General features: G+C 34.7%; 1 protein-coding gene across 8 annotated transcripts in view; it reads left to right on the top strand.

Annotated features, from left to right (window-relative positions):
* The first annotated feature begins 6,796 nt into the window (after positions 1-6,796).
* Positions 6,797-25,648, top strand: part of LOC6040659 (calcium release-activated calcium channel protein 1) — a 61,993-nt gene continuing 43,141 nt past the window's right edge. Inside the window, exons 1-2 of one of the 8 annotated variants that reach the window (XM_038259315.1) lie at positions 6,797-7,074; positions 8,163-8,446. In XM_038259315.1, coding sequence (XP_038115243.1) covers positions 8,403-8,446 — 44 coding nt within the window. In that variant the 5' untranslated portion in view covers positions 6,797-7,074; positions 8,163-8,402. Of the gene's footprint in view, positions 7,452-8,161; positions 8,458-25,648 lie in introns of all 8 variants that reach the window. The other 7 variants (XM_038259319.1, XM_038259314.1, XM_038259316.1 and 4 more) reach the window with 7 other exon arrangements.

The raw sequence follows: 25,648 nt of genomic DNA on the forward strand, positions 1-25,648 counted from the left end.
AATAATTTTAACGATGACCTGTACATGTTAGGGTACCAAAATTTTCGTAATTGAAATACGCAATTTTTGGTACCCTAACACATGTAAAGATCATCGCTGAAATTTTGAAGTTATCGTAATTTTAGTAAAAAAGTAGATTTTTCCCGTTTTCGTAATTTTCCCATTTTTGCGCATGGCGCGTCGAAAACCCCAGTTTTTATTTTCAAAAAATCGTATCTCAGAGTATTGAAAACATAATTTAACCATATTTTGATATGTTAAGTAAAATTTTCCGAGGAATCTGATAAAAAAAAATTTCAGACATAGGCTCTTTGGTCCCGAGACCTTCAAAACTCAAATTTTCATACGACCTTTTCAAATGTTAAGCTAGATTTTTAGAACTTCTTACTATTTTCCCAAAATAGCCAAACCTTTCTTTTGCGCCTAAGACAGCTAAAATCGGATGAAATGCGCGAAGATATGGTTTTTTGAAAAAAAGTGGTTTTTACGAAAATCGACGAAAATTGTCATTTTTTGGACCACCCTAACACGGCGTAGGTCACCTTAGTGGCCAAACAAAAAATACTAGTCTAATTATTTCGGCCAAGGAACCCCCAGAAAAATTTTGAGCCCGATCGGAGAACTTTTTTTTGAATCATGCTGTTTTCGTGGGGAATTGCTGTTTTAGAAAAATAACATGATTTGAATAAAGTAAGAAGGTTCTCCAACATAAATTTGACACATTACACCACTCGGAACGTGATACGTTGCGAAAAAAAAGTGCGAAGGTCATAAATTATTCATAATGAAATTAATTTCCATACGACTTACACCGATCAGTTATCACATTTTCAGCAAATCTGAACATGATGCCCATCATTACTCACACCGTTTTCCATTAGCATATTGTTGCAATCGTGTTCGTTTGACGCAATCAAATTTAGTCAATACATCTCAATTAATTTTTAATATTTTTATTATCACATCATTTGGCAAACGTTTTCTCTATTTTTTTTGCAGATAATAAAGTTTCATTGAAAAACTTATTTCAAATGAACTATTTAAATTGCTGAACAGAGCATAACATCGTCAACCCATTGTTGTAATGCAGGTTTAGCATTGTGAAAATCGTACTCTCTCTCTCTCTCTGTCTAAGCCGCCTATCATCCATGATCGTTATCAGGTCATGGAAATGAGCTCGGACAGAAATTTCAACGCGATGGCCGCTGATTCGATATGATTCGTTAATGGGCGCTGTTTGAATGCAGCGATAATTTGCCCACCCTTTATAGTTGAGCTTGTGTACTATGTCCACGTGTTTGGGAACGTTTTGTAACAGATGTCTCAAAAAACGAAATTAGTAAGTAAAATCCACTGCAAGAATAGTTTCCAAAACGTCATCCATTTTGATTGAAAATGACGGTGCATCACCTTTGAGCACCCCCACTCTGAATATTCAATTAAGTGGCATAAATGAATTTATCTCCCCACCCCCAATCACCTTTCGTCTAACCCCGACCAGAGGGTGCTGCAAAACAAAGTTGAAATTAAATTGAACTCTGGTGACTTTCCGTCAATTGGATGCGATCGTCCCATGATTTTTATTTTTTGCTCTTCACTACTTTGTGTACCACGTTTTGCGGTGTATTTTTTTTTTTGCGCGACTCTTTCAAGAGGGTAAATCACCTTTCCCCCGATTTCAGAACTCCCAAGAATTCCGCGAAGCGCAATAAATGTTCGCCAAAGGTGATCGATGAAGATGATGATACACAGGTGGGCACCCCCTCGGAAGCCAGAAAGCTCGTAAATTTGAACTGGGAAACTGTCATAAATCAATGACGGTGGGAGTCGTCGTGTGCAAACTTTGCCCCATATCTGTCGGAACAGGAGCTATTGTGTAACGTGCCGCAACATATGAAAATTTCATTCTCTAACAAATAATTGAGTTGCTCACGGAAGCTTTCGTAGTGCACAGGCTTGAAGCGGGTGTGAAAATGACAAACTGCCTCGCGACGTAAATCGATTACATGATCGTTACTATTAACCTTCATTTAACGAGTGGTGTAACATTGTACCGAACAATGCTGGGAACGATCTCGTATCGGTTGTTAACATCAAGATCCCGAACATGCGCTGATTCTAGAGATTTTTGCAGCTGATTATAGCTATAGTTTAATAAAGTTCCTTGAGAAACTCTGAATTTTTTACCAGTCCACAAATTAACCAATGTGAAAAGATGATACCTACCTCAAGCTTTACAACAAAATTTAAAGTCAATTGTTAAGTAATTGACAAATTACCTCATACTTGATATTTATCGTTTCACGTAGTACTCACAGTAGTATTTTGCCGGCTTCTGGACTGGCGACAAGTCGTGGTATTCAACCGCAAATATTACTTCTTCACGTTTGTTAGTTGTCTTAACACACCTCCACTGGGTGCAGCTAACTGGAAATCGTTATTATTTGGTATCAATTTTCAAAACAATCGTACGTATTATAGCAACTAGAATGATGCAGGTTTTTTTACCGTTTGTGTTTGATTATAACAAAATAAACATCCAATAACCAATGAGCAAGGAAAACAGCGCAATTACATTGTGAAAAAAAGGATATTTAATATCACACACAAAATGACAAGTTTTTCTAAACAAAAAACGGGATTCAAATCCAGTTCATACGGAGAAAACTTCACTTTAGCCCACACGGCTATTATGCCGTTGAAGCGTTGGACGATATTTGCCAATAGAAATTTATTATTTGTGATACACAAAAATTGATATAACATCCATGCCTTTTAGCACAGCTGATTTAATATAATTCCAAAAGAAAAATGACTCTTATTCTAAAAAAGTTCAAGAATCTACTATTTTCTTTTCATAATTTTAAAAAAGTGTCACAATGATCAAAAAAATTAGAGAGCAGAGATTTAAAAAATGCATGGGATTTACTTGCATTGTCGCGGGATCGTAAACATTTTATTTTTTTGTCAATTTTACTATGGAAATGAAACGCACAGGAATTGTATTTGTCATTTTTTTAAATCAATATCTTGTAAAAAAGGATTGATCGGAGAGATATTCTTGTTTACTTTGTAGTTCTACCTAGTTCCAGTTTCTTTTTTCCTAAAATTTTATATCAACAAAAAATAAGGATAAGGTTTTTACCAGCCGTAAGGTGAAATTCCTAAACATCAGAAAAATGGCGGATTTGGCAGATTGGTTTGATATCACTAAGCACATCTTTATGTGGTAAAAACTTTCCGAAACACGGGTTTTGACTAAAGCGTCCAATTTCCCGTCCCGGGAATTCCCGGGATTTCCCGGAAAAAAAATATTTCCCGTTTCCCGGGAAATTTGTAAATTTCCCGGGAATTCCCGAAATACAAGCGAAAGTATACATTTTCCTACCTTTTTGGCACCAATGTTTTGAAATAATACAAAAAGTAATACTAATTAGCTAACCTGACTTGATTTTATTCATTTCAATCTACTGTTCATTTTGAAATAATCAGCTTGTCTGTGAATTTCATGTCAAAGTTTAATTCAGACAATATTTATTTTTGAAGCATTCACAAATAGGAATATTATTTGCTTACATGATGGGCAACAAAAATTACGCTATTATGGGATGAATATTATTTTTTTATTTTCGACAACCTTTCTTAACGAAATTTTTTGCTGAATCAATAAATTTTGAAAATAAGATATTCACCTCTTCCGAATTGATAAAATAAAAAATTTCAAAAAGAGTTGTTTGAAATTACAAATTTATGAAGCACGTGAGCTACCGAGGCCGTAAGAGTATTAAATATAAATAAAATATCGTTTATTTTCAACCACTTTTACTCTATGAAAAATTATTTTATTCACCTAAAGGAAAAATATATCTCAAAATCTGCAACATTGGATTTTCTGCAGAAAATGTCATATTTTATAACATTTTTTGCAGCAAGCCCGTAGATCATTTTTGCCCGCGTGTAAAAATTTCAGCGATCTGCAGTTCTCACCAACACATATAAAGCTGGCCCGTCCCCGAGCAACACTCCAAAGAGAAGCATATGTTGGTGCTCTTTCACTCACTTTCCATCAAGCGTCCATGGCGCGGTGGTAGCGTGTCGGATCAATAACCAAGAAGTTGTTGGATCAATCCTCGTTCTGCTAAATGTGAAATACAACCAAAAAGCCGTCGGTAATGTCGATAATTGTCGGTAACGGGCAAAAATGTCATACTCCTATATCGCAAAAAATGCATGAGGACAGATTTCATGCAGATTCTGATATACTTTCATGCCACCATGCATCACAATCATGCGACTGCCAGTTGGGTGTTCTATTTAATTTATTAGGCCATATAACCAACTGGATATAAGGTTAGATTTTTTAAAGTTTAATTCTTAACGAAAATAAAAACATTTTCCGGTTCTAAACTTAACATCTAAATTTCACCAAAAATTAAAAAAAAGAGCCCAAATAAGCTTGAAATGAATTTGAACGAAGAGAATTTAAAATAGTTTTCAGTATATGTTATCATTTTTGCATTGAAATTTTGACGTTTTTTGGAAAAAAAAATCGCTGCCTTATTTAAAAAAAAAAACAATTTTTGAAGCAAGGGAGGGGGAATTGGATAATATTAGCAACGCCTATTTTCTTGGAATAATTTCTTTGAAAAAAAATTATCTGTTCTTATACATTCAGTGAATGTATACAATAACAGTTAAATTTGATCTTTTCATACTACTTTAAAAAATTTATGAAAAGAATTCAAATCAAATCAAAAAACTTTGTTGAAAAGCAAAAAATTTAAACTTGAAGCAAATTCATAATAATTGCGTGAATTACAAATTGTTGTTTATGTTGACTAAAATCAGTTTTAAATCTTGTATTTACCTGAAAATTAGATCTTTATAATAAGGCCAGTTTGTTGTTCCTGTTTATTATTAAATCACAAATTCAGTACTGAATGGGATCCTAAAATAAAGCTTAAATAGTTGATTTCATTGTCCACAACGGTATAGATTATTTTTGAAACATTTATGCAATCAGGGGCAGCGCAAAGGATCTAAAACATATTTTTTTGCAATTCCGTCGTGAAACTACTTACTTTTCCTGTCATTCTTGAACGACGAAATAGCCTACTTTTCTGTACCAAAAATAACAGAATCGAATAGCAACACTTTTCAAAATAAATGCTGAAAAGTTCTACTTTTCAGCACTAAAATGGGTGCTGAAAAGTTGAACTTTTCAGCAATTGTTTCGAAAAGTAACACTTTTCAACATTTTTTTGATTTGAACGATTTACTGACAAAAATATGAAATTTTGACTTAAAATTTCACTCAATGGTTGTTTTTCGGAATTGCAAAAAATGTTGTATGGAACTCGTTGCAAAACTTGATTTTTTCAGCACTCTTCGAATTTATCCAACTCGGTGAACCTCGTTGGATAAATGTACGACTCGTGCTGAAAAAATCCTCTTTTTGCAACTTGTTGCATAAACTACTATTTTGCAATTCCGTCGTGAAACTACTTACTTTTCCTGTCATTCTTGAACGACGAAATAGTCTACTTTTCTGTACCAAAAATAACAGAATCGAATAGCAACACTTTTCAAATTAAATGCTGAAAAGTTCTACTTTTCAGCACTAAAATGGGTGCTGAAAAGTTGAACTTTTCAGCACTTGTTTCGAAAAGTAACACTTTTCAACATTTTATTGATTTAAACGATTTATTGACAAAATACATGAAAATTCGACTTAAAATTTCACTCAATGGGTGTTTTTCGAAATTGCAAAAAATGTTGTATGGAACTCGTTGCAAAACTTGATTTTTTCAGCACTCGTCGTATTTATCCAACTAGGTAAACCTCGTTGGATAAATGTACGACTCGTGCTGAAAAAATCCTCTTTTTGCAACTTGTTGCATAAACTACTATTTAATGCAGCTTAGCGCTCCTTCTTGACAGCTCGTTCAAGGGGCTCATAGTTGATCCATCGAAAAATGTTGTCTTTACACATATTTTTTTCTGTATTAAGATGACAAAGTGATCATAAATGAATATTCATCGTGCTAAACGGTTAAATTGTAATACAAATTTAAACATGCTTTAGGACCTTATTCAAAGCACATTTCAGGAGTTTTTTTTTCGAAAAGATCCAATAGACTAAATTTACAGTTTTTGCTTTTTGGGTTTTTTTTAAACCGCCTTGTGTCAGGGGTATTAAAAACACCCAAAAAGCAAAAACTGAAAATTTGGTTTTTTGGACCTTTTCAAAAATAAACTCCAGTTTCAAAACTTTGCAATATATTGAACAATATTCAAACAAACTTGCACATCCCCAGCCTGTTCCCAAATCACCTCTAAGTAATTACTCTCGCTGCGTCCTACCTAATTTGATCGCTGGCTGCGTATAAAATGTTCAACAATTTCTCTCTCGAGTTGAACTGCTCTCCTAGTCTCACTGATTCTGACTTCTCTCCCACAATTCGCGCAATCGCGCAAAAAAAAACATTCCATTGAAACATCATGCACCCACTACAACTACGAACTTATTTTTTATGGGAGATTCGCCTATTTTCAAAAATTTGTTATTTTCATTTCGAAATACTGACCATCGGAAGCAATGTTTTTTTATAATTTATAATGTTTGATGTAAAAAACTTTATGTTTAATTTAAATTAATTTTTTTTGATGAATTTTCCCCTAAATTTTAAAAACAACGCTCATTCAAGTATATTGGTACAATCCACGCCACAGCTGACTTCTCTCAATCTCTCGTTATAAGGTCCACTCTCTGCACTCTCCCACACGGGCCCGCGAGCAGCATTATTATTTAGCTATGTTTTAGCCGGCATCGCCGATCGCGATCGACTCAGACGGTCTTTCGGCGTCGGCGTCATTCGTTCGTTGTTTGAGTCGTTTGCGCGAAGAAGACGCGCGATCGAGTACTTTGAGCTTAAGGTGCAAGTTCTACGTTGTAACGGCACCTTGATAGAGAGTGAAAAAAAAGGAAACCCGAAAACAGATGCAAAAGTGTGTTGTTGTTTTTTGAGAAATTGTAGTGACCGTGCTCGAGGATCCTCACTTCCGGAAGTCGAGGTAATTGATCGCCGTGGTCGTTGCTCTACAACGATTTGCGGGACCCGCTGCCGATCCAGCGGAACTGTTCTCGCAAGAATTCAAAGCTGCACTGGGCTGCTGGTTGTCTATCTGGTCAAAGTCGGTGTCTCGAGGACAACGTGTTCTCGCGATCACTTGATCAACGATCGAAATAGAAAATCCAGGTGCAATTGCCTCGGCGTCAAGTGTGTGTGTGCGGTAGTGGCCTCAGTAGTGCCAAGATATCACATTCGCCGAGATTAGTGCTAAACCGCAGCTAGAAGAGGCGAAACGGTAACAAAGAAAGTGAGCATCGCCCGTCTGAACTACGGTGGTTGTATTGATGCCAAAATAAAGTGCCGTGAAGAGTGTAGTGTGTCTACACTAGCGTGGCTCACGGATATATGAAAAAGACAAAAGTGTTCAATTCCAAACGCCTCGACCGGATTTTTGTAGCAATATGGCCCCAGAACATAGCCTGAAACTTTGAGCGCATTTGGTTAAGGTTTAGTACTTCCACCATTGACCTGAAGTTAGTATGGAACTTTTAAAGATTTACTATGGGAAATTTTCACTTTTAACCTCTTCTTAGATAAAGTTTCCCAAACCCAATCAAATTTTCTTATTCTCAAGTTTCTTATAGGTTTGATCTGGGAACAACTTTGTAGAACATCGCAAAGCGCTAGGAATTGATCCTGAAAAGATACAGGATATTTTTTGGAGCTAGGAATTTTTTTTTAACGTGCTCTAAAAATTTGCCTGTATCTTTCCGGGATTAATTCCTAGCGCTTTGTGATGTTCTACAAAGTTGTTCCCCGGATCGAAACCTATAAGAAACCACTACTTTGAGAAAAATTCATAGGGCATAGGAAAATATACTCGAAGAAGAGTTAAAAAGTTGAAAATAAATAAATTAAATTTATTGAAATTTCTTTATAACTTCAGGTCAATGGTGGAAGTTCTAAACCTTAACCAAATGCGCTCAAAATTTCATGCTATGTTTTGGGGCCATATTGCTACAAAATTCCGGTTGAGGCGTTCGAAATTGAACACTTTTGTCTTTTTCATATATCCGTGAGCCACGCTAGTCTACACGCCGGTCAGCAGGTCGTCGGAACCTGGCTTCCCGCAGTAGTGATTCGGCGGTATTGTGCTATGAGCAGTGTCGCAATACGTCCCCGCAGGAACAAGTCTCGCAATCCACGCCAACGGCAACAGCAACAACAAACCCGCCAAAACGCCCACCCCGAAGACGATCGTCGAGCGGAACCCAGTCCGCTCAGGCCACCAGCAGCAAGACGACGGCACACGCCAAGATCAACCAAGCCATGCTGGACACCAGCGCCAACGGCCAAGGCGGCAGGAAAAAGAGGTGAGATTCAGGTTGGTTTTGGATCTGCTCCGGTTCGGACCGGTTCGTGCGAGATGCGGCTCTTGAAATGGGGACTTCCAGCAGGTCAGATCATCGGGGGGAGACAAGTGAGCGCAGTATTTAAGATAAATTTTATTGGAGATACTTGCTCGTGGGTCTTTTTGACTACAACGTAACGAGTCTCGAGTTACAGGCTGTTTTGGGGGCCGGAGATCACCGGATTTTTTCGAGGTTTTCTCACCTCAAACTGGTTAAGGTTCAAGTGTTTCAAGTGAAAAAGAAGTGAATTTGCCATCAGACGATAAGGTGTGGGTGTGAGTCAACAATAATAAGAAGTGCCGAGAGATAAGGATTTGGGTTTACAACTGTGTTGAGCATTGCAATTAATAAATAAAGACCTCATTTATTCATAAGACTTAACAAAGCAATTTAAAATTTTTAATTATTTAAATATTGAATTTTAAAATATATTAGGAATTTGGTGATTGTTCTTGTTTTACAAACAAGTTACTATTATATTATATTATATACGATCCACGATACTTTCATCAGTGATGATTTTGGATAATTCCATAGGGCCGTTCGAAATGATTCTCTAAGTAGTTGACTTTTTTTTTTGCCCAAAAAAAACATTTTTCTATATTTTATAAAAATCAAATTAAAGAAAAAAAATTACTTTGGTTATTGGGCCTATTTTAAACGTTAAAAATATTTGCATCAGCCTCAACTGAACCTTTGTTTGTCCCAAAAAACGTGATTTTGTAGAGACCTTCGGGCTCACCCAGATTTCGTTCGGGTTTTGCCTCAGGAACATTTTACAATGTACAATACAGCGAAAAATCCCCCCCCCTAGTTTAAGGCGTCATCCACAAAGTACGTCACGCTCTAAGGGGGGGAGGGGGGTTGTCGCAAGTGTGACAAAGTGTGACAAGGGGGAGAGGGGGATACGTGAGACTGTGACGTCACGCTAGACTATTTCGTATTATGTGATAAACTTAACTCATAAATCAAACACGATTCAAGGCTTTAAGAAACAGAGTTTTTGATAAAAGATTTAATGTCTAAATCATCAGATTTAAAAAGAAACTGTCACTATAAACTTTAAAAAATTCACAATCAGATTCCGAGTTTTAAAATACAATAGTAATACTTTTTTATAAATCTTACTAAAACTGCACAAAAACAAGATGGTGTGGGGGAGGGGGTCCAGCAAAACGTGACGTACTTTTCGAGGGGGACAGAGTCAGCGTGACAAAGTGTGACATAGGTGGAAGGGGGGCTAATTTTGGCCGGGGCAAATAAAAAATATAAATATTGAAATAACAAGCCATATTTTTAGCATTTGCTTGGAAAAAGTGTTTTGAAATGCATTTTACACTATCGTTTTTTCAAAAAAATGAAAGATTTGACGAAAACAAAAATTCTAACAAAAAAAAACTTTAACATCGAAAATTTTCAAAAAATCATCAGATTTCAATCAACTCAAACATGCTAGAAGTGATTCTTAGCGCAGGGAATCGCATTTTTAATTGATTTCACCTGGTTTTTTGAAAAATATTTTTTTTTGCCCCCTGATTTTTCGGGCCAATTTTGAAGGGGAGGGAAACAAAAACTTTAAATAGAATTTGTACCAGCCTAATGAAAATTAGATAGTTGCTGAGATATTGGCAATAGAAAATGGGCAAATATTTGAAAGAGACTTTGAAAAAAAAATTATGGGAAACTTAATGTAAATTAATTTTTACCTTGAAAACTACAGTCATAATTAAATTTCCATTTGTTAAGTGTTTTCTCCAAAAAATCAAGCGACAAATTATTTCAGCCGTACTTCTCAATTGCTCAAAAGTTGCGGGGTTTTGTCCCCTTAAACATATCAAACAATTTCAAAAAATAAAAAATGAGAATTGTGGTAAATTGTTCGGAGCATTGTATGCAAACTTGTGAACGAATTTATTAGTAATGATGATGATTGAATGATTTAATGTATTTTATGCCTTTAATCATGAATTTTTATTCACGAGTTATATTTTTTATCGTAATCATTAATTTTTCTTCATAAAATCATGAATATTTTTGAAAGTAGTGCGTCCATCCCGGGAATTCCCGGGACAAGAATCCCGGGGTTTTTTCCTAAACCGGGAATTCCCGAATCCCGGAATTTTTGATATTTTGTCCCGGGAATCCCCGAAATTGAAAAAAAAACATTTTTTGGCCTGGATACTCAGATTTGGTTGTGGAAATAGATGAACAGTTGAATACTTAGTAATCGACAACAATGTTAAAGCATTAGCAAATTTGTATTCGGTTTATTTATTTGGTTTATGGGAAAATAATTAAAATTTTAGTTTACGGATCCGCAAAATGCTTAGGGCTTTAAATATTTTTCATTAAATTTTATTTATTTTTTAAATATTTACGTTTTATGATGATTTTAAACTTGAAAAAAAAAACATATTTAATTATTTTTCATCAGACATCGGCATCTGGAGCAAATAAGGATAATAGTAACGAATTAAGACAGCATAATGTTCTGATATTTTTTTAATTATCAAAACAATTAGTACACCAATTTTAAAATTTATTGCTCTAAAATATCCTGTACCTATTAAGACTGCAGTCCAGATTTCTTCCAGTTGGCGGTAGTGACTTAAAGATTGTTTGCAAAATATGTTTTATATAAAACATGAAATTCTAAAATTTTCTAAAATTTTACATTGGATGGTTTCATTTTATTTGTTTTTATTTTTTGTTTTTTAACAGCTTCATAAAATTTGTTGTAGTCGTTTCATATAGAAATATAAAAAAAAGTATTAATAAGAATTTTAAGATTATTTATATGAAATATTCTGAATCGCATTGGATTAAAAATTATGATTCAATAAAAATCCAAAGCATAACAAAGAACAAAAATTAACAATTTTCAATATTTTTAAAACTTACTAAAAACTGCTGTTCTTGTTCAGATTGAAGTAAAGATTATCACTAATTTACAGTATTGAGCTTATTATATGATTGTAAGCTTGAAAAACATAACAAATTTAATGAAAACATAGATTTAATGACTGTTTAAAAAAACGGGATCCCGGGAATTCCAGGGATTTGAAAAATATTTTTCCCGTTTCCCGGGAAATTCAAAACCCGGGAAAATTGGACGCACTAGATGAATGTCATGAATATTGATTCACGATTCCTGGACAATTCATGCCCATTTTTTTAGTTCAAAAATTCGTAAAGTAAAAATCGCGATATTCACGTTTTCATGGTGCGATTTGCATGATTTCTGGAACATGCAATTTTTTCCGTGTACCGGGGAATCATTGGCTCAAAATTATTTCTTTGGTTAGGCCCCAACATAGCTTGAGCCAAATAAAAAACTACTAAAAAATGTATAAAATCGGTCGATTTAGAATTGCTCCCTTGCTGACGATACTCAACACGCAAAGGAAAAATACATCTCAAAATCTGCAACAGTGGATTTGCTGCAGAAAATGTCACATTTTATAACATTTTTTGCAGCAAGCCCGTAGACCAGGGGTGCTCAAAGTTATTGAATGCCGGGCCAAATTTGTAGCTCACAAGAGCTTGCGGGCCAAATGTAAAAATTGTTATTTGAGAAAAAATAAATAACTTTATTTCAATCCATAATAGCAAAAACTATAACTACCGGGTTTTCTTTTGTATTCATTTTTTTTTTTTTCGTCGTTGAAATATTAGTTAACAAATAATAAATTTTTGCTATTTTGTTCCAACAAGCTTCCAATTTCAATAATCAGCAAAGTAAAAAAAATGCAAAACATATTATTCGTGAGCCAAACATTCAATCAGGAAATACAGTATTTTTTGTAAGAATTTTAAATACTATGGCCTGGTCAAGGTCGAGAGGTGGTTGAACATTTTGTGGCTGAAAACAGTCACATTTTCACAAAGATAATGGAATTGGAAAAAAAATTAATTATTTGAATTCACTTGTATTTTCAACGATTCTTATTATATTTTAAAAATGGTAAAATAAACTTTGAAAAATAAAAATAATTCGTTACAAAAGATTTTTCATCAATTCTTCCTCCAATTTCAATAAAATTTCAATATTTTTTGTCTGTCTGAATCAGATGTTATGCACTCAGATTTGTCACCAAAGGAGAATGGGTAAATTTGTATGGGAGCTGGTCCAAGGATGTACACAAACGCGAGAAACTTTATTCGAATGATCTCGCCGAGACATGAAAAAAAGTCTTCTGGACGATTTCTCTAAACCCTGGGGTTCAAAAGATACAAGTTGGTGAAGTTTGAGTATTTTAGGGTTAAAACGTACAAAAAAATCGTATTTTTGCTATTGCTAAAATCACTCATAAAATTCTTATTTTATCATGGATTTCGATTATCTTGACTTCATTCGACGCGTATCAGCAAAAACTATTAGTTCTGATATGTTTTAGCATGATTGAAACATGACTTCTCTGGTCTTTATTTTAAGGCTCAGTCCTTTAAAAATGGTGCGTTCTGAGTTTTGAATTATTTTTTAATGGAATGCCTATATTTTTGATATCTTTACAGTTTTTTTTCAATTTAGTCAAATTTGCATTCTACTAAAACGCTTAACCAAACCACACCTGAACTAAACCTTATTTTTTAAAAATTACAAATTACTGTACAGATTGGTCAAAGGGCCATTTTACATGATCATTCGAAATGGGCCCGCGGGCCACAAAAAATCACCTCGCGGGCCACATTTGGCCCGCGGGCCATACTTTGGTCACCCCTGCCGTAGACCATTTTTGCCCGCGTGTATATATTTCAGCAATCTGCAGTTCTCACCAACACATATAAAGCTGGCCCGTCCCCGAGCAACAATCCAAAGAGAAGAATTTGTTGGTGCTCTTTCACTCACATTTTATCACGCGTCCATGGCGCAGTGGTAGCGTGTCGGATCAATAATCAACATGTTTGTGGTTCAATCCTCGTTCTGTTAAGGTTTTTTTTTGTAAAATACAACCAAAAAGCAGTCGGTAATGTCGATAATTGTCGGTAACGGGCAAAAATGTCATACCCCTATATCGCAAAAAATGCATGAGGACAGATTTCATAGGGACGCGGCGTTACATCGTGGTGCCAACTGGTTTTTTTTAGTGCAAGAGTGGAAAAGTGCTGAGTCATCGTCTAAAAATAGACGGCGTCCTATCTCGCCTAGCAAAATGAAGTCGATAAAGTAGTCGGTTTCGATGAGAAAAAGTGGAAAATGTGGTCTAAAAATAGAGACGCCATCCCCCTATGCAGATTCTGATATACTTTCATGCTGCCATGCATCACAATCATGCGACTGCCAGTTGGGTGAAGTATTTGTACAAAATCCCTCAACTTTTACAAAATATAGAATATCGCATTTTTGGAGAAAAAAAAATCAAACTGCCTTCGCATTTTAATATGAAATATCAGAAAAATAATTAAAAAGTGATTCTTTTCAAAATTTCAGTTCTACAAATTTATAAGTACTTTGATAGTCTAGGCGTATTAAATTTCAATGAGTATTTAAGGAATCATCAAAAATTGCTTAAGACATCGTTACTGCCAAAAGTTTATTAAAAATCTACGAGTTCATTGAATGTAAAATATTTGACATGTTTCATTTATAATCTCTTAGAAAATTATCAAACCAACTTGAAAAATACGTGCTGCAAAATAGTTTTTAATCGCTTCTCAGACGTTTACTTCAACCTTAACATTTTTTTCTTTCTCCTATTGTTTAAAGAAAATGTTGCGGAAAAAGAGAAAAAAATATTGTATTTTTCAACTTCCACTAAACTTCAAGAGCCTATACAAGTTTTGTTAAAAAAAAATCATTCTGCAACTCCTGTTTTGCTAAATTGACAATTGTAGCATCAAATTTGTTATTCTTTTCCAATAATTTTCGGATTGTATATTCCAAACTCCGGAAGCGCTTTAAAAATAATGTTACAAAGATGCTTGTTGATTGATTCGATACTGCAAGAAGCCAGACACATTCTGATAGCAATCTTTTGCAGCCAACAATTTTTCCAAATTTGGCGCCGAGATAAAGCTTCCCCCGAAATCAACCGATCATCAAACCATGCATTAAAAAGCACCTCAATATCTACACCGGCTCCGAGCTGTCAATTCAACATCAATTACAGTGTTCTCGCCTTATACGCGTGAAGCGCGCACATGCGCGAGTGAGTTCTGGGACTAATTGCTGATTGATCTGAACCTTGACCACCGGCCGGAGATTCGTCGCTGGAGGCTTATTTTGTAGCTTTCTGACAAGCTCTTGGACTTTATCGAGTCCAGTAAGTCAGTTGTCAATTTGCATTACTTGTTCATAGTTGTTTTCGCGACGACGACTAGTTTGAAATATTTTATCTCAAAAAAGGAAGTTCTCGATGGGATGTGTAGACTCGTGTGCGGCCTGGTTTGCTTCTAATTTGCAAATTTACAGGTATCGTTCAGGAATTATAAGCGTATGCAACTGGGGAGGGTGCGTTGCAGTTGCTACTCGTGCCGCACAAAAAAAATGAAACATTTCTGCTGACGTCGGAGGTTGCCCCTGGGTAAATTAATATAGATTGCCTCCGAAGGCAGAGGAGGGCTGGAAACAAAGACAGGAATCTGGAATCCATCTCGGGTCGAATGTTGTTGTTATTGAGCAACAATAATGAATGCACGATTTCTGCGTTTCACAGCGTCATAAAAAAATAGTTCAACCATGAAAACCAACCGGCTATTAGACCAGTAACTAACCGAGGTCGGTTCCAGAACTAAAAGTGACAGGTTAGTTCGATTACGCAAATCGTGCCCACCGGGAAAGTGACCGGTACGACGGGGGCGGCCGCACTTTGCATAGCTGCAGAACTGGCCATTACCAACCGGGAAGTCGCCATGTCATGGATCGAATTTCAATCAAGTGAGGCTGATGAAAGGTATCATTCCAATCAGGAGCCAGCTTATCTGCGGTCTGGATCTAGCAGTGTTTATGACGTTCTTTGAGAATCATGATCGTCATCAGAATTCAGGTGCAGCGAAGGTTAAAGTCAATTATTTCGAAAACATTCGCTACTCATTTTCAGAAGCTGTACTTCACTTCCAAAATCGCGCATTCCACCGCGTAAAATGCGTCTCCCAAGGCATTAACCCGGAGCCATAACTTTGTTTTTACGACGCAATCCAGCCAACATTCGGTGGTTTTTTTTTCATCTCTCGTTCATCGTACGTGTGGCTCCACGAGATCGTAAGAAGCGCCACCCGGCGGTGAGGGTCCCCAAAGAGACATATTTGGTGACTCATCTCAGGGGGTCGTGCGATGTGGTCCAAAGTCCTTCGAATTTACCCAGACTGCTGGTGTTGTATAGTAGTATGTTGTCGATTCATTTGTGAACTTTTAACCTGCAATTTATACAGTCATGCCTCGGTTTAGCACCACATATGGGGGATGCAAAACCGAGGCGTGCATAACCGAGGCACAAAGCTTATGGGATTTTGGCTATATGGGAGACATTGGCTTTAATCGTACGAAAAATCATGCAAACATCAAAAAATTATAGTGTTTTGAAATCGGGATGATGTCAGCTATCCATTAAAAGAAAATTTTCACAAAAATACGTATTTTTCCTGTATTTTGAAAATGCATTTTTTTTCTCTAAAGAAACCAAAAATATATTGTTATTGCAATATGGGTATCAAATGATCAGATTTTTTTATACCTTTTGGATGTAATAACAACATTTTTAGAAAATACTCAAAATTTTCACAAAACTACGTCTTTTTGAAAAAAAACTCCAAATTTCATTTTTACAATATGAGTATCAAACGATCGGGATTTTTTCATACATTTCGAATGTAATAACAACATTTTAAGAAAATACTCAAAATTTTCACAAAACTACGTATTTTCGAATTAAATTATTAAAAATTTCCGTTTTTACAATGTGGGTATCAAACGATCGGGATTTTTTCGTACAATTCGAATATAATAACAATATTTTTTGAAAATACTACAAATTTTCTCAAAACTACGTATTTCCGAAAAAAAATATTCAAAATTTCCGTTTTTACAATGTGGGTATCGAACGATTGGGATTTTTTCGTACATTTCGAATATAATAACAATATTTTTCGAAAATACTACAAATTTTCTCAAAACTACGTATTTCCGAAAAAAAATACTCAAAATTTCCGTTTTTACAATGTTGGTATCAAACGATAGGGATTTTTCATACATTTCGAATGTAATAACAATTTTTTTGAAAATAGTCCAAATTTTCACAAAACTACGTATTTTCTAAAAAAATACTTAAAATTTCCGTTTTTACGATGTGGGTGTCGAACGATCGGGATTTTTCAAATATTTCGAATGTAATAACAATATTTTTTGAAAATACTCAAAATTTTCACAAAACTACGTATTTTCGAAAAAAAATACTCAAAATATCCGTTTTTACAATGTGGGTATCAAACGATCGGGATTTTTTCATACATTTCGAAAGTTATTAAAAAATGAAAATACTCAAAATTTTCACCAAACTACGTATTTTTGAAAAAAAAAATGATTTGATTATTTGATACCCATATTGTAAAAACTGAAATTTTTAAAAGTTTTACAAAAATACGTAGTTTTGTGAAAATTTTGAGTATTTTCAAAAAAATATTGTTATTACATTCGAAATGTATGAAAAAATTCCGATCGTTTGATACCCATATTGTAAAAATTGAAATTTTGAGTATTTTATTCGAAAATACGTAGTTTTGTGAAAATTTGGAGTATTTTCTAAAAATGTTGTTATTCTATTCGAAATGTATGAAAAAATCCCGATCGTTTAATACCCATATTGTAAAAATTTAAATTTTTAGTATTTTATTCGAAAATACGTAGTTTTGTGAAAATTTTGAGTATTTTCTAAAAATGTTGTTATTACATTCGAAATGTTTGAAAAATCCCGATCGTTTGATACCCATATTGTAAAAATTGAAATTTTGGGTATTTTTTTTCGAAAAAACGTAGTTTTGTGAAAATTTTGAGTATTTTCTAAAAATTTTGTTATTATATCCGAAATGTATGAAATCACCTGATCATTTGATTGATTTGATTTGATTGATACCCATATTCCAATAACAATATATTTTTGGATTCGTTAGAAAAAAAATGCATTTTCAAAATACAGGAAAAATGCGTATTATTGTGAAATGAATCATTCAAATAAACTTTTTTGGCAATACAATGTAACACGATAAGACTTGACTAAGTTTGTTGAATTTTAATAAAATTTATATGTATTTGAATTTTAGGTTAACCCTCTAAAACCCTCTAAAAAATAACCAAAATTCAATTAAAAAAAAACATCATCATTAAAAAGCATTGGAAAGAAAAACTCTTAATTTTTTTTAAAAAAATTGGGTTCGGAAGTTTGCCACGGATTCTGCCAATGTTTAAAAAATATATATATTTTTATGGGACTTTAAACGAAGTTTGCATAATTTTGGTAGTGTCCCAGACTATGCCTCAAAGCAAAATTTTACAATTCAAATGATAATGGTGCCAATCTATAGCAAAAAATGTGAAAAACAAGCAAAAATAGAAAAAGTGACTGTAAAAACCATCACTCACCATCACATCACTCAAAATGACCTCCTAAACACGGGAAAAATTAAAAAAATCGCAAAAAAAGTAGAGGGTTTCGTTCAGAATAAGTTCCAAATTTGATTATCAATATTTTTTCATCAAAATATACATTTTTATTGCAAACAAACTCTTTTTTGTAGTATGATTCAAAAATTTTCAAAGAATTTCGTTCTACTGAAAATGCCTACAAATCAGCGGATATTTTTGAATTCTGTTTCAATAACACGAAAAAAACTTAGAAACTTATTTCAATTCTAGAATTGTCCAAAGAATCCCATAATGCAGCAGTTCAAACTCATTTTCATTGAGAAAAACATGATACTAAATAATCATATTTACCAATATTTTCAGAATAATGGTTTTCAAACTTTTCTTACTTCTTAAATTTGTTAAAAACATCTTCTTGCGATACTTTAAATACTTCTTTACTAAGCTCAGTTCGATTCCGTACCTTTTCGTTTGTAATTAATTCGTACTTTTCATTTTGCTGAAAAATCTCGGTTCTATCAACGTCAATCTATCAATCTCAGAGATATGACTCACTCTTTTGAATATTTCTAGCAAAAAACATAAGAAAAGTTGTGATTTTTATCACTGCTTCTGTTGACAAATTTGCTGTCAGATGCGGATAAGCTGATTCTGTGAACGATTTGATTTGTTGCATTTTCCCAGCATGAGATTCTATTCATGCGGTTTTTCTTGAACATGTAAGTCGATGATGCTGCTTCAGCTAAAATTTCTGAGTGATAGCACAGACAACAAGCATGAAAGATAAACATTGAAATTTATTTATGTTATTTGAGATAGGGATACAAAATTAAAAAAAAAAAACAAATTTTCAAAAAAAAACTCAGCCAAAAATAATATTTAAAAAGGCCTTGGCTTAATTTTTACCCATTTTCAAATATCAACATTTTATATCTGTTAATCTATGGTAGCCGGCAAGTGTTCTGCTTACAATTAGATTTGGGGATCTTAGAGCCTAATTGTCGTGACTTAATGGAAATTGAAATCTTGCTTGAATGAAGCAGTGCAAATATTAAATTTTCAAATATAGTACAAAAAGGTTGTCTAAACAATACAGATCAATATTCAATAGAATCATTTCCTTAGTTTCAGTTCAATAGGGCGAATCTGCATTTGTAAACAAGCAGTCTATCACCTTCTTACTTGACGAGAACTGTCACTTGAGCAAAAGACTGCCTATTGAACTGTTACTACAGATTTGGAAGTCAAATCATGAGAAATCACTCCGGTTTATTTCCGTTCAATCACTGACATATGTGTGAAAGTAAGGTTTGTTTACACTGTTGATTTTTTTTCGTCAGATAAGGCTGTCCGATTGCACGTGTTTCACCATTTGGTTGTATTAACAATATTGTTTAAAACAACTCTCACACGGATTCGATGCAATAACATTCAAAAGAATGGCAACATATTGACGCTTTCTAGTTCAACTAATTCGACTTTGGATCATTTATGTGCTAAAAGATCAAAAATCAGAAGACAAATAATTTCATGATTCGATTATTTGAAGATTTTTAGATAACTGTATTTCGGAGTGTATCTATGTTATGATGCAAAATAATTTTTTGAATCTTTGTACCGTAAAATTGAATCAAATTAATTTCTTTTTTTTTTCTTTATCATCAATTTAATTTCTTAAATCTAATAACAAGTAACCCTTCTTTTAAAATTATTATTCTTGAACTTATTGTGCACCTGCTCAAATTGATCATCAACTTACTGAACTGTTAATATCTTTCATATCGAATATCGCCCTTTGTGTATCCCAAAGGCAATTGCTCACTTAAAGTGTTATTAATTGCGTGGTTTGTGTGGTTTCATGAAACAGATAACCGCACGAATGCGTGCTATGATGTAACAACCTCCTTTACGATTCCTTACATCACGCAAGTATAGCTAATGCATAACATTTAAGCTGGGAGCTCGAATCTTCCTCAGAAAATTGAAATTGCATGCTTCGCCAAAATCTGATTAGACCCGTTCCGACCCGTCTGTCACAAAATGGTAATTTTAGCCTTAGGTCACACATCCTTTGTGTGCAGTGCAAGCTTCCAGCGCCAGATGAGATGCGTTCTGCCCTTGACTGGGGAGCAGAATCTCCCCGGATCGCAGACAACAGTTAATTTCATCAACTCATTATTCAAAACAACTTCCTTCTTCCCGGACCCAGGGTGGTGCACTGTTATAAATTTTAATCATTAGTTAAATTTTCAAAAAAAAGTTCTGAAATTTATACAAATATCAGTAGGGATTCTCAATAATTTAAAATAAAAATAAAAGCTTAAAAACTTGATCTAAATTTATGGAGAAAACGGTAATTTTACCATATTTAACATAAAGAATATTTACAGTGCCTGCAAAGCTCACAACACGGTGAGGAAGCACTTCTGCCAACCCATATATTTGCGCAATTCCATGTACTTAACTGTTTGTCTCTGTAACCCCTCCGAAACTCAGCGAATTCCTCGATGATGAAGGTGGTGGTGGTCGTGGGGGTGGTTGAGCATGACAAAGCGCAATAAAATCATCTCTGGTGACCCCTCGGAGATAAGCACGCCAAGTCACCACCAACTACAGCCGCCGTGGACAACGTCTTGTACTGTATGTACATCGCAGAAGTTGTTGTTCCCTGCGTGCACTTAAAATATTGTATCTAATTTTAAATAAAACAATATAAAAAAACTCAACAATTCTTTATAGTAAATTTGTTCTTTCATCACAAAATTGCAATTACGCTAAGCGAGTACAAAGTAAACACCGAACATTCCACCCCTGAAGCTGTGGACAGTTGCGTAGATCCGACGTTGATCTGCGGACGTCGGCACCCGTGGACACTGCATTGCAGAGGTCAGAGGCCGCTCTGCAACTGCTGCAACTCAATGTCAAATGTCGCACGGACCGGCTGGGAAACAGAACGGTGGTTACTGGCTGTGCGGACCATTGTTACAGGTTATGCTGACCAGATGGCACGAGCGCGGAGGGGGTGTTGACACAAGGACAAGCACTAAAACCGTCGCATAATTATGCGCTTGTCACAGTCTGACAATGCGTCGTTAGGGGTGAGCTGACAGGGTTGTGTTTTCTGGAATGTTCCGTTGAGTTACAAATTACTCACCTAAAAAATTTATGATTTTTGACACAATTTTTGAACTACTGAAAAAAGTGGTTAGGCATGAAACAATACATTATAAGATTTGACCATTACTATCACAAAATGTATCATCCGACAAATCAAACTTCATCAAATTGCATGAAAAGTCATTTTGTATCAAAATTAAACCGATTCAGATAAACAGGTTCATCCTACCGATACAAAAGTTGTACCGGCTCACCAGTATTATCACAAATTTGTATCATCCGACATATCGAACTTCATCAAATTGCATGAAATGTCATTTTGTATCAAAATCAAACCGAGCTAAACCGGTACACCGAACCGGTACAAAAGTTGTACCGTTTCACCACTACTATCACAAAATGTTTAATCCGAGTTTTTAAATTGCATGAAAAGTCATTTTGTATCTAAATCAAACCGATTCAGTTAAACCGGTTCACCCTATCGTTGTACCGTTTCACCATTACTATCACAAAACATCATCAAATTGCATGAAAAGTCATTTCAAAATCGAAAAATTAAGTAATTTTCTTTGTCGCATACTTTAAGGTTGTAAATACTTGTGTAAAATGCGTATTAAATGTAAAGGGTCCAATTTATCGTCAAATTCCTGCGATTTTTAGTAAAAAAATACTTAACAAATTACCGAAATTCAAGCGTAAGTCTGCATTTTTTTAACTTGTTGACGCCATTTTTTAAATACAAAATATCAATTGATAAATTGACGACCTTTATACGATTTAATTAAATTTAATATAGTTTTATGGTATTTATTTATTATGAAATTGAAATGAAAAACCAAATCATTTATGAAACTGAAAATCATGTAACAAAATTAAACCAAGAAAAAACATTTAAAAAATTCCTTCGTGATGTTTGAAAGGTGCCCAAAGAATGCAAACATACTTTGAATAATTGCTTAACTTTAAAAAAAATTGTGTCAAGTAAAAAACATGCGAAGTGCTGAAAACAGTATGACTTGTTTTAGACAAGTTATTTTCATGAAAAACATAATTTTTGCTAGTTTTAAATTTTCTTTTCTACCTCAAGTGTCAATGGTAATCTTAATCACACTCTCTCTAACAGGAATAATATTTTACCTAAAAAATGTGTAAAAATGTGACATCAGGTTCACAAATTTACCAGAAACTGATGATAATGTATCTGTTCCTTATACTATAAAACAATTTTTTGACACAAAATGTGTCAATGACACAAATATTTATTTGTCCATATTCTTATTAAAATCTAAAATATTTTAGATAATTTCAATTAACAAACAATAAAAAAACCTCATTTTTTTTTTTTGAAATTGATTGTTTTACAATTGACAGGCCCGTGCCCCGAGCAATTTAATTGCATTTGGAAAAAGTTGAACAAACTAGGCCATATCGTTTTGAGCAAAATTAAAGCTGACACTAATTTAAGCACTCACACAACATCGAGCAAATATACTCCCCATTTTCACCTTTAACAAATTCAACCATTCAACGCGTTACGATGTTCCATTTCCCACCAACGCCAACTATAAAACTTGAATAGCCAGCGAAAAAACAAATGCAATTAACAGCCTATAAATCGCAACAGTCAGCCGTTATCAACCCTGGAGTATGATAACAATATTGTAAACCCTTTTGAAACAGCAAAAAAACACTGCACAACAACCCATTTGCAGCATATTAAAATTATTTTTGCCATGAATAAATTAACTCTTTTAATTATTCTTTGTAGTGAGCTCTCCCTCCCTTCACTGCTGCCACTACATGAAAAGCAAGTGCTTTAAAAATTTATTGCCGACCAAGCGAAGTGACCCTGCCAACTAAAATCCAACCTCCAGCAAAAAAAAAAAAGCTTCAACTTGTACCAAACGGTATCATATGTTTTCCCGATGCCACCAAACTCACACATGGCCACTCTAAGCTCCATTTCCCAGGAAAAAAGTGAAACCCACCGACAATGTCGGTGGTGACTCCCCCACCATATTATTTACGCCCAAAATTCACTCCAAAACTGGACCGGTAGGGCTTATGAACGGAGAGAAAAAAAAACGTTCACAATTTCCAAGACTCGAACTCAGGTCTGCTGCGTGACAGCGCGATGCGCTTACCGCAGAGCTGTCGTAGAGTGCTTTCAAAAACTGATTTGTTTGACGTAAATAAAAATTCAAACATTCCGTGTTCAAGCCTTGGGATGCACCACAAAAGTTCGCTCAAGCTCGGCTGCCAGCTATGTGATAATAAATTTTTCACTTTTATGTTCCTCCGCGCTGTCCAATCCGCCCCCGCGCCTGTCGTTCCGTTCCAAGGGGGTCCCCCGGCGACTTACAAACGTGGTCCCTCAATTTCCAAGCATTTTTTTTTTTTTTGGTTTACACTTTAGCAAATCCATACGGTTGCTGTAACCGCACGTTCTAAAAAGTTACCCCCCGAACGGTTGCGATCATGGAGTCATCTGAATATTCATTTAGAGAACCCCCCGTCCGGTCGGGGGTTTATCGGCATTTTGACACAATCGTTCCGGACCGCTTTGGCCAATTGTTTCCAAACGGTTCTTCAATGAACATGTTCCCACACCGTCGTTTAACCCTGAAGCGGCTTGTTGACCCTTTGCGAGTTAGGATTTTACAATCAAACCTAAGCTACAGACAATCGAACGATGCAATCAAGTGCGAATTGAGATTGCACTAGCGCCACTAGTGGTGAAAGGACCAACTACGGTGACACTTCCAGCTCGCTTCGATCAATCACGCGTTATGACAAGTGGCACGCGTGCACGTGGCTCAGCAGCAGACAAATTGTTATTGTTATTGTTGCTAGAAGCCGCGCACGTCATCCCGGCACAGCACTGCGGCACTTTTGCCAGTTATGATTGTTTGTCAAGTCAGATTATGGTTGGATGTGATAGTTTTGGAAATGTCCTAAAACGATTAAAAGTAAAACTAGAATCGAAATTTGGTGCAATTTTTTTTGAGTTCAAAATATTTTTTGAAAAAGTGTGAATGAAATTTTTCCAAAACATTAAAAAACACAATTTTTCTAAGCCCTTAACGAAAAACATCATTATAAATTTATGACACTGCAGTGTCAGTAGCGCGAGATAAGCGTTTGCTCTCTTTGTTTACGTTGTGTGTGTTCTCAGCGCGGCGTATGATGGGTTTTGAAGTGGTGGACAAACCCCTCGAGCATGTGCTGCCTGCCTACCCCCTGTTTACAGTTGTTTGTAAATAGTATGCTTATTATCTCATATTATTTATAAGTTGTTGTGTTTCTTTTTCAAATTAAAGTTTAGGTTTGGAACAGTTTACAAAATTTCCTTTTGAAATTATCCTTTGATTGGTATACAATTTATACTATCAGGCTATCGTAACCAATAAAATAACATAACCGACACTTGAATTTAAAATTCAAATTTTGTTCAGTTCATTTTTCACCCAATTTGCCGATTTTCACCACTACATTTTTTTATTATTGTTTTTGCAAAGCTTTGAATAAAAGTCTTGTTGCTTACTTCTTTCTGAGGATTTTTCAATTTTAGTTGAAAACTCGTTTTAAAAGCTAAGCAGTTCTCTAGAATCTCGCAAAAAAATCTTTTTTATTTTAGTATTTTTAATTTGTATGAAACTTTGTCAAAACTTTTGTTCAAATAATCCATTTTGCATAATTAGTTCTTTCATACAAGTCGATAAGGAATTTTATAATCGAAGTTTTACTTTTAGACTTTTAGACAAAATCTGATCAATGGTTTCCAACATTGTAGAGAATGATTGAAAATTGAGGGGGAATGGGGCAGAGCTAAGAAGAACTCATTTATTGTCATTTTCATTCTTTGCAAGGCATTCTAAAATATGTACCTCGATAAGGGATTTTCTGATTGATTTAATGTTTTTGGTAAAATTGTGGGTTATGATCAAGACTAATTTTATAAAAAAAAACCTTTTTATCACCCCAAAAACACGATATAGGCAAGCTTTACCTCCTGAATGATTAAAAACATTTTTTAAAACAAAGTTTCAAAAATGAAATTTTCATTCTTGACAAGGCCACATCACCGGAACCAAAAGTCCTTAAAATGGCTACAACTCAAAAACAAAGCACTTTACTTTATTTTACATCTTAAAAATGTTTTTTTTTATAAATGTTTTTTGTGAGTTGCATTAAACATTTTTTAAATATTGTGGATTTAGCTGGTAGCTGGATTTTCTGGCATCTTCTCACGGTTCTTGGAAACGGTCGTGGATAGACCTAGATGTTCCCAATTGGAGTAAAAAAGTTAATTTTATAACATTCCGACATTAGAAATAATTGTGTGAACATACTTGCAAATTTTTTATTCAGTCGGAAAATACTATTTTTAATCACATGATCACCCCTTTGTTTGTCAACAAAGCTGCAGCTGGATGGTGAGACGAAGTGAGACGCAGGGAGGGGGGGTG

Source organism: Culex quinquefasciatus, chromosome 3 (genome assembly GCF_015732765.1).
Source record: "Culex quinquefasciatus strain JHB chromosome 3, VPISU_Cqui_1.0_pri_paternal, whole genome shotgun sequence".
In the NCBI taxonomy this organism is placed as follows: Eukaryota; Metazoa; Arthropoda; class Insecta; order Diptera; family Culicidae; genus Culex; species Culex quinquefasciatus.